Source organism: Pundamilia nyererei, unplaced genomic scaffold, assembly GCF_000239375.1.
Source record: "Pundamilia nyererei isolate P.nyererei 1_Seehausen unplaced genomic scaffold, PunNye1.0 scaffold00212, whole genome shotgun sequence".
Classification (NCBI taxonomy): Eukaryota; Metazoa; Chordata; class Actinopteri; order Cichliformes; family Cichlidae; genus Pundamilia; species Pundamilia nyererei.
Window position 1 is genome coordinate 664,747 of NW_005187613.1, and position 10,559 is coordinate 675,305.

Genomic DNA, 10,559 nt, shown 5'->3' on the forward strand with positions numbered 1-10,559 from the left:
GGAATTCACTCTCAGAGTGCAGGCATACTTCCCAAAGTTTCCAAAAATACAGTGGAAGCTAAGCCTTCAGCTTCTTGCCTCCTTCTGTGAAAGGCAGTTATTCCTATCTACTGTCAAGTGCTTACTCCTAGAGCATCACTGAATTAAGCTACGTCCACACTAATGCGTTTTGCATCGTCTTCTCTCCGTTTTGACCTCCCGTCCACACCGAGACGGCGTTTTTCCCCAAGGAAAAATGCAGCGGTTTGAAAACGCTCTCGAAAACACACACATTTCAAAACGGAGCTGTCCGGTCGCCGTGAGGACACTCGAAAACGCAGACTTTCTAAAACAATGATGCATTTTAGTCATGTGATGCAGTCATGTGACCATTTAAACAAAGGTAGCGGAGGGCATTATACAGCAGTTGTTTTGATTGCTCTCAATTTTGACAGCCCTAAAAAGATTAACATCAGCCTGTGCATGCTGCAGAGAGCTGTTCTTCACATTCTTTAACTCTCACTCACTTTTGCAACTTTGTACTTTTGTGTTACTCGCAGCAACAGCTCCACCTCATTGCTAGTCCATTTAAAAAACTCGGTGCTTTTCCTCGACATTTTGCCGCGACGTTTCAATGAGCCGGAAAGTAAATAAGCGGCAGACAGAAATGAGACATTGTGAGATGACAGTTGTTATGACGTAGAGCTAAATATATAAACAGAAAATGAACTGAATCTTCAACAGCGATAATGCTGTTATTATGAATGTTAGGTCAGTTTGACAGAGATCATGATGGTGTTCACTACACCTCAGGGTATTTGTGCTTATTGTTCTCCATCAAGACTTTGAACTAGAACTTTGTGTTGGCAATCTAACCTTGGGAGTTGAATTTCTGATATACAGTGTCTTGAATTTGGAGAAATAAGAAAAAACATTGAAGAAAAACACGATGATACAATTGGTAGAAGTCATTACCTGATGCGTTCTTAAGGCTACACCTGCAGTGTAGTTTTTCCCTTTGCTTTGGAGGAATTCTGACCCACTCTTCAGAATTGTTTTTATTCAGAAAACATGGAGGGTTTTCAAGCATAAACAAACTGTTTAAGGTTATGTTTAAGGAATCTCAATCAGATGTAAGCCCATGTTTTGACTGGGTCACTTCAAAAGCTTAATTTTTTTGTTTCTTGGGCCATTCACCGGTGGTGTGTTTCAAATCCTTATGTTGCTGCATAATCCAAGCTTCAGGACACAAACGAATGGCATTGCATTCTTCTTTAGGATTTTCTGGTAGAGAGCAGATACAGCGGAACCCCGACTTACCAAATTAATTCGTTCCCGAGGGTCTTTCATAAGTCGAAAATTTTTACAAGTCGAAGCACCCATTGCGCGTTTTGAGTGACTGATAGGCTATAGGCTAACTGCTAACTGCAACAACAATACGTGGTTCAAGTGGAACAGCGAAGCGCAAGTATGAAAGCCAAGGGGGTTGTCACATGATTCAGAAGGCATTGTGGGCATTGTAGGCTCAGCCAATCAGAGCCAGCGGATTTCGTTACTCAGGCATTTTGCCGTAACACGGGCAGAAATATTGCCGTTCAGCGCCTTCGTAACTTGAATTTTTCGTGAAACGGGGTATTCGTAAGTCGGGGTTCCACTGTATAATAGTTCCAATAATTATGGCCACCATGTTTGACTGTTGTTATGGTCTTTTCATATACTGCTGTGTTAGTTTGTCTGTCAGGTGTAAGGACACAAATCTTCCAGTTCAACTTTTTTTCTCATCAGTCCACAGAATATTTTCCCAAAGGTCTTCGGCATCATCAAGATGTTTTTTGCCAAATGTCAATAAGCCTTTGTGTTCTTTTCAGTCAACACGGGTTTACAATTGTCACTCTCCTAGAATGTCAGCTGACACATCAATTTTCTTATATTAAATAAAATCATAGACTTCCAGCTTAATGAACTTAGTGCCAGGTTTCATAATTCCTCATATGGCCTGATAAAATCAGAAACCACTCTACTGGCGCTTACTATTAATAGAAATTTGACTGACATGGCGACTCGTCGATTTAACCTGAGAGCGTCTGAACGTTTGAGTGTCGAGTCTCGAGTGTTGGGAGAATAAGGAGTGCCAGCAGGAGCTCCTGTGGCACCATGAGGTGCTCCATGAGGTGGAGCTCCGTGCCAGCTCCACCTCATGGACTCGCTTTGATGTTGTCACTTGAGAGAGATCTTACATCAGTTCTTGACTGTGAAGAAATTATTGACATGACTAAAAGCAGACCACACTGACGGAGGAGAAATGCAAATAAGGGCCTTTTGCCAAAAGTAATGATAGTAAGATTTAAGGATTGTTTTGTTTTATTAGTTGCTTTTCCCTTTGTGCATTGTGTTCGTGTTGTCTCTGTTGTTCTTTGTCTTTGTTAAGGTCAAGGGTCTGTTACCCATGATTTTAAATGTTGTTGTTTTTAACTTTCTAGTTTTCTTTATGTAAATGTATGATTCTTGATTTTCTTTGTGTTTATATCCATGTGTTTGTCCCTTCCTGTTGTGTTCTGCTAGTTTTCTATATTACATTTTTTCCTAGTCTTCAGCCCTTTTATGTCAAGTCTCTGTCACTGATGTTCTCCTTCTTTATTTCCTGTCTAACTTTTGTGTGTTTAGTTTCACTGAACCCTCCTGTCTATGAGTTTCAGCTGTGTTTCCCAGGTGTTTCATCTCTGCCCCAGACACCCTTCTTTGTACTTCCAGTCTTCTTCTTGTTCTTTGTTTGGTCATCTGTTGTTTATCCTTGTTTTTGCTACTTTATTTGTACCTGTTCGCGTCCATCATTAGCCTGTATCCCCAGCGTAAACTGTTTGTAGTTCCTGGCTTCTGGTGTTTCCCTTTTTACTTTGTTTCCCTTTTGGATTTAACTACGGGATTATTAATAAATGACTCCCTTTAAGTTCACCTGTGCCTGCCTCCATGCATCTGCTTTTGGTCCTTGACTTTACTTTTTCTTTTACTTTCAAGCACTCTATACTGTTGTTAGTGTATGTGTAGTCCATTTGAGTCTGCCCTGTATTTCTTAACCATTAACTTAGTTTTTCTGCCTCACTTCTGCTTTTATGAAGACCACCATGTGTTGTTGCTGTAATCACGAGTAATATAAATGCTCAACATGAGAAAAGTCAATGTCAGGGATTTGATTATACTGAACTTACATGGCTTTCTTTTGTTGTTCATGCGATGTTTGCACAAGAGATCTCATTGGAAAAAAATATCCTTTTATTAAATATTACCCTAATTATTAAATATTACCCTAATTATTAAATATTACCCTAATTATTAAATATTACCCATTGAAAGGCGAAAAATCTAGAAAATAATAGATAAGACGGATAACTTAATGATGACAGTTATCATTTAAATATAACCATATTTAATAAGGATCTCAGTGGAGAGTGTGGTGGCGTGGTGATTAGCACTGTGGATTAAAATATCTAGCCAGTGCCTTTCTCTGTGGAGCTTGTATGTTTGTGTGGGTTCTCACTGGGTACTCTGGCTTCCTCCCAAAACCCAAAGGCATCCAGTCAGTGGGCTAGGCTACTATAAACTGCCCATAGGTCATAATGGTTGTCTGTCTCTCTGTGTTAGCCCTGCGTCAGGTGTTCCTCGCCTCTTGCCCCTTTCCTCAGGGTTCTGATGGTAGTTGGAAAAGGCTCCAGCCCCCCTGCTGGTGAAGGGACTTGATGGATCTCAGTGGTTAAGTGAATGGAAAGACTATATTGGTCTTGACAATAGACAGCAAAAATAACAATGATGTATCCAGTATTACTTTGTTCATTTTTATGAACAGGTGTACCTGCTTGCAAATTATAGCAGTAATACTGAAAACATTAACGTCTGTAATTAACAACCCAAATCAGAATCATGACACTGTGCCTGCTTTGCTCTGGATTCTTAAACCACTAACTCAGTTTTTCGTTTACTTCCCGTTCAGTGAAGATGACCAGGTGATGTTACCGTAATCAGGAATAATATAAATGCTTCATATAGGTAAAGTAAATAAATGATGCCATGTTAAAAAGCACGAAGGTCCTGAGTTCAATTCCATCAACTGGCTGGGTCCTTTCTGTTTGAATTTGTACATTCTTCTCGTGTTTGTGTGGGTACTCAAGGAAGAAGGTATGCAGGAGGAAGCCAGAGTACCCGTCTTCCACCAGTCCAAAGTCATGCAGTTAGTGGGGTTAGGTTAACTGTTTATGCTACTTGGTTATTCACAGAGGAGGCCTACAGCAGAGGGGTCCGGGCCCTCTACAAGCAGGCTAGAAACAAGCTAACCAAGGAGATCAGGGTAACTAAAGCCCTACGCGACTCAACTTGTTTTCCATCACAACGCCTGATGTGCGTGGGGTTGTCACAGCAATGTGGCTGAGCGTCCCACGAAGGAATTACTGTGCAACATGAACGCCACAACAAAGGTGGACGTCGAGAGAACACACCTGCTGATGGGTCTGTGTCTTTTTGTCAGACAGGACAATGATGTTCTTTTTTTGCAGCTGTTTCTCTCGTTGCAGGGTTTTAAAAATGACGGGTTTGATTTTCGTGAAGGAGACGCTCTCATGGCTCAGCGAGTGATGCCACCGATTAGCCAATCGGTGGCATGCAGTCTGTTGACATCACATTTTCAGATCACTGGGAACCCGAGCTGAGTAGGTACTAACAGGTACTGTCTCCTAATGGAAAACCCTGAAAAGCATGGCAAGCGACCGGATTAGGCACTAAAGCTAAAAGCTAAAAAGCAGCTTCTCAGCCGATGACCCTGCATCAGGTTGCACCAGTTACAGGAGTCCATTGCTCCACCCTGAAGTGAATCCTCAGCTGGCTGATGGCCTTAAAACCTTCTACTGCAGATTTGAAAGACAACCACTCACACCTCCCACCTGCTCACCCTCACATCCACACACAAAGATGCTCACTCTCACCTCACACCTATACAAAAAGACTACTTGCACCCCTGTCCCCTCTGACCCCTACCTGTGCTAAAGATCCGTGAGGATGTTTAGTCTGCTTATCCAGAGACAGAACACTGGGAAGGCTCCGGGACTTAACAGTGTGTCCCGTCATTCCTGAAAGTCTGCACAGACCCACTGGCCTCCATCTTCAACCAGATCTTTTATGTCGCATTGTTTCACAAGTGGCAACAGTAAACAGGATCACATTTGACTGTATTACAGTCAAATGAAATTTGAACTCCCATTTTTACTGGCTTAGTTGACGAGAGATAAGCATCTGATGTTTTGTCTCCAGATGCACAACATTCTAGTGATGATGACTTTGAAAAACGGTCTTTTAATAGTTCGTCTGTCCCCAAACTTATTCCCTCAGCCAACGCTAAGTGACTAAATATGAGATTTGGATCTGCCAAAGGCACAATGAGAAAGATCTCCTGAATCCTGGAACAGACTTTTCATTTTATTACTTTCTTTGAATGACTGATGATTGATGGGAAACAACAACAGGTTTTTGTAAAGAACTGGTTCCCAGTAGTTCGGTTCCTTGTAATTGTTAGTCTGCTTGCCTGTCGATCCTGCCTATCAGTTCTACTTAAAGTCGCGCTACAATCAGCTGATTTCAGTTAGTGGAGAATAATGGTGCAGTTTGCAGCATGTCTATGAATATTACTTTTGTTTTATTAAACAAAAGGATGAGAGTAACATGTGTAAAGTGCATCCAGGACCGAAACAACGTAATTAATGCTGCTAACACAACTTCAGCTATTTGCAAGCATCTGCTCGGACAGCATGCTAGCACTAAGCTAGCCAAGAACCCAGAGTGTTGATGAAGCTGAGTGACTGCCAACCTCAGGCCAGCAGCCAGACCCCAAACTTCAGCACTTCAACAAACTGATGAGCAGTCAGGCTGCAGCTTGTACCTGATCCTGCAGTAGAATCACTGTGGCTATCACTAAAGTCTCTTTGTGCTGGATTTCATCTTTGCTTTGTGCTGAAAACTAAGAGAAAGATATTATGTGTGCACTCATTAGGATATGGATTTATGCTTGTGTATGGACAGTAGCCTAAAGGTTTATACTGTGGCTGGTAATTATGAGACAATGTATTTCAGGTCATTTTATGGAGAAACTTCAAAGTAATGCAAGTAGTGTAATGAATTACTTTCTCCTGGGAGTAATACATTACTTCTAAGAAAACTGATGAATATGTGTAATATATTTACATAATAATAATTACCCCAACACTGATCACAACAAAGAGGAAATGCCTCCGACAAACAAACATTTTACCACACAGCATGAAAGTAATTTGCCCAAATATAATGCTACGGTGGTGACTCCCAATGTGGAGTCAGTGAGTTGATGTGTATATGTTTTTATGCAAGTGTTTCTGCTTTTTCTCGTCTAAAGAGTCAGAACGTTGTTTCAAATTTGGACGTACAGTTGAGTGGATGGAAAAGTGCAGACAAATGAAGAATTGCATTAAAAGCAGCAAACGACTGAACGTATCCTGAGTGGATGAATCTTTGACCAGCAATACCAGGCAAGCCCACAGTTATGGACCAAACCATGTGCCACGATGTAACAATCCACCTTGAACTATTAAAAATTGGGAAACAATACTTTGAGTGTATCTCGCGTCCTTGGCTTGCCTCTGCTGAAAAAGAAATATTACAGTGTAAGAAACTGACATGCAACAGTGTTTGTGATTATTGGTTGTGTGTTTGACTGTGGGAGTAGGTTGTGTGGGTAAGCTGCGAACAAACTGCCTCCTTTTGTGATTAATAAAGTTGATCTGAATCTGAAAAGGACCAACTTTGGGTCATTCCATCTAAAATCAGACAATTAAAAAAATATTCCTGTACGTCTTTCTCCAACTTGCTTTACTTTTATGGTCCAAAGGTCCAAATTATTTTAGCATACAGTAATAACATTTAAATTAGAAAAGACAATTCTTAGCTATTTCTGAATGACATATAATACTGCAAAATAATGCATGCAGAATCCTTTTTAACCCTTACATGCACAAGTGACTGGGCCGTACACTTTTCCAGAACAGAACAATCGCTACATCTAATGACATCCATACACTGGATTTACCACACCAACTTCTGACTTCATGATCTTTGTTTCTCTTTGGTTGGGCCTGTCTGCTTTTCCTGTGGCTTTTTGTTGGGAGCAACTTTCCAGTTGAGTTCTCATGTGTGGTGTGAGTTGTGCATTAGTGATTCTGCTCTTGAATTCAGGGTGCTAAGCTATGAAAAGGTGTAGGGTAACAATGTTAAGTATGTCATACCACAGCACCATTGACCACCTCTTTGTTTTTAGACTTACATATGTAGGTGCTAACCATGTGGTCCATGTGTCTACACCTCCTTTGGTCTTGTTGTAGAATGTGATCGATTCTGTTTTTATTTCTACCATACCACAACAGCTTCTCCATGAAACACTGTGCAAGAGGCATTTAACTAGCCAACAGATATCTCCAAAAGTTCTGTTCATCTGGACGGAGCGTCTTCACTTGCCTGGATGATTGGGCATGCATTAAGACGTGGCCAATAGACAGACATTTTTCATGTATTTTTCACAAATTACAGATTTTGATTCATTTTGATGGGAAGAAAGACCAGTGAATCGTCTGTCTTTAACAGTCTTTGAGGTACTATTATTGCCTCAGATTACAATGTGAAAAATAAAATAAAATAAAAAAGGCCTGAAAGTGGTTTGACAGACCATTATATACCATACATATCTTGGAAGGCCTATTTGATTTGAGAAAGAATAGCCCCACTGCTAGTTTAAGACTGCCTACTGTCACAAATCTTGTTCGCTAATGAAGTTTGTAGTTTTGAAGTTTGAAGTTTCCAAAGCACATTTATTCTGTGTTGCGCCCCAGCCCAGGGAAACCAGAGTGCGACAGAATGAAAGTTAAAAATTGTGTGTAGCTGATGAAGAGGACAAGCAGGGCTACAAGCTGAGCACCAGAGCACTTACTTGATGTAGTACGGCACGTTGTTTGGAGAGACGCCCTGCTCGAAGGGGGTCACCACAGATCCTGCACAAACAGACGATAGATGATTAAAACCCAAAACAAATATTGATAATCATCTCCTAATTTTGTTTGAAGTGTCTGAAATTTCCAAAGCTGTCATGGTCCCTCGGTGTTGAACCCAGGGTTTTTAGTGAGTTCATGTTTTCTTGTTGTTTTGTGGATCATTTGTTTCTTAGTTTGGTTTGTTCGTAGTATTTGTTTGATTGCTGTTTCTCATTTCATTATTGTACTTTTCAGTCGTCGGTTTGTATTTTAGCTTCATCTTCCCTGTTTATGTTGTAGTTGAGTTCATGTGTCTTGGTTTTGTAATATTTAGTTATCATCTTTGGTTTTCCCTTTCTGTTTTCTCAGCCTTATCCTTGTGTCCGTCCGGTCTCTGAATCCTGTCACCATCTTTGTTTACCTTTCTCCCTTTGTCCTCCTGTACACTGTTTTTCTATTTTATTTTGATGTTTGTTCTTCCTTGTATTTTGTGTCTAGGTCTCCGTTCGTTATCTGGTGTGTCTGTATTGTGTCAGTATTCTTCATGGTGTGTGTTCATTGCTTTTCTATTCCATGTGCTCCAACTTAAGTCAGTGGCTACTGCCATGAGTTTAGCATGATACTGCTCATCCCTTATTTCCAACTCCCGCCTTTTGGGTCTTACTCCTGCAGCCACACAGCTAACCTGACAGAAGAACACAACTATAAAAAGACTGAGCCCAACAGTACTTCTATGTCACCGCTGCAGTGGACGAGCCCTTCATCACTGCCACATCTGTGGATCACATGCTTTTTGACATCACCATAACCGGTTCCCACTTTGAGGAGGAAGTGAAGCTGCCACCACCGGTACCTTTCACTACTGCCCAGATTTGCAGCTCCACTGGTATCTGCTAAAACAGGGTCTCTACAACAATCCTCTAGGCTGAATGAAAAAGACGTGTTCTCTCATGCTACCCCAGCCAGAAGAAATCTAAGCAAAGACTGTTCTGTGTTCTCTTCACCATCAGCATAACCGCTAAACCAGCAAAGTTAAAAACTGAGGGTTTTGTGTCTGAGTCAGACTGTTGATGATACAATATAAGCCTGTTTTTCTTTTTTTATTCCTGCTGGAAGAAAGACCAGACGACCAGTTCAAAACATGTTTTTTGTGGTCACCTCATTCAAAGACTGAAGTGTGTTTCTTTGAATTTTGTAATGAGTTTTGTATTTCTTAGTCGGTCAGTATAAAAATGTGTTCTGTATTTGTGAGCTGGCCAATAACCAAAGAAAGTTTTCTGTTTCTGGAACAGATAATAATGTTTGTCTGGTGTTTTTCAGACACCCAGTAATAAAGAAGAAGTCCACGGCAGTCTCTGAAGCAGTCAACAGTGAAATACTTGGGGTGTTTCTGTGCCGACAAACAGTGATACGACTGTATTTGTGTTTCAGAGGAAGAGACAATGTTTTCCATTTCTGAGCTGGTACCTCACACAGAAACTGTTTACTGTGCTGCCGAGATGACCCCTCCAGAGATTGAATTTTGTGTTCATGAGCACACCATCTCAGAGACTATCCCCAGATATTGTGACTGTGCTCTGGGACTTCTGGGGGAATTCTGAGCCAGAACAGCCACAGTCCCTGTCCCCTGTAAGATTTGCTGCATGCTCTGTTGAGCTGCCCCAACCACCAGTGTTTCCAAAGTCTCCTATATGTGCAGTGAATCTTGACATCCCTGAGCCTCAGCTGATTCCTGAGCCTGAGGGTCCTGTGTTGTCTGAGCCCGAGGATGCCATATTGCCTGAGGTTGTGGGTTTCTGTGGTCATCCCCGGCTATCTGTCAAGCCATTGATGGGAACTCATTGTTGTGGTTGGCTACCTGGCAGGCCACGAGGGTTTTCTTTCTATCCTTGCTGTCATCCTTCTCTGTCCAATCCATGTGATAGCCTCCATTGGCCTCCATTAACGTCACCCAAGGGCCCATCTTTAAGCCACATTAGGGTCTCTGTTGCCATTGTCGGCCTCTGTCCAAGGCACCCGAGGGTCTATATCACCCTTGTTGGGTTCCATCCTAGCCACCTTCTGGCTATGCCACCTAAGGTGTCGTCTGTGTCAGCACTAGCTTCCAGTTAATCATATCCTCTGCCATCAGTGGCCTCGTGCCAAGCCACTGGATGGACCATGTCTCCTTTGGTACTAGCTTCCAGAGTTTCTTCATGTCTTTCACCGGTGGTCACCTGTTCTGCCATCATGGGTCATTGGTCTAATCGCCAAATACATTAGTTTCTCTATCTCAGTAAATCATGTTTAAATCTTTCAAATGATCTCTCCTTCTTGAGCTACTAGCTAAAGGTAGGAAGATGCACTGCTGTTCTAAACTCTGATTATCAAATGTTATCATTGGAGCGTGAATGTGTGTGAACGTTAGGTAGAAAAAATGCTTTTATGAATGGGTGAAAATGACTAAATGATGTATAAAGTGAGTGCTTGAGTTTGAAAAGTGCTATAAAATCCAGTCAATTTACCATTTATCTTGCATACAGTGGGGCAAAAAAGTATTTAGTCAGC

At 41.4% G+C, this 10,559-nt stretch overlaps 1 protein-coding gene across 1 annotated transcript in view; it reads right to left on the reverse strand.

The window, feature by feature from the left end:
- Window positions 1-10,559, reverse strand: part of LOC102204060 (dystrophin-like) — a 289,784-nt gene that overhangs the window by 44,720 nt on the left and 234,505 nt on the right. Inside the window, exon 57 of the mRNA XM_013914638.1 lies at window positions 7,973-8,033. Coding sequence (XP_013770092.1) covers window positions 7,973-8,033 — 61 coding nt within the window. The remainder of the gene's footprint in view (window positions 1-7,972; window positions 8,034-10,559) is intronic.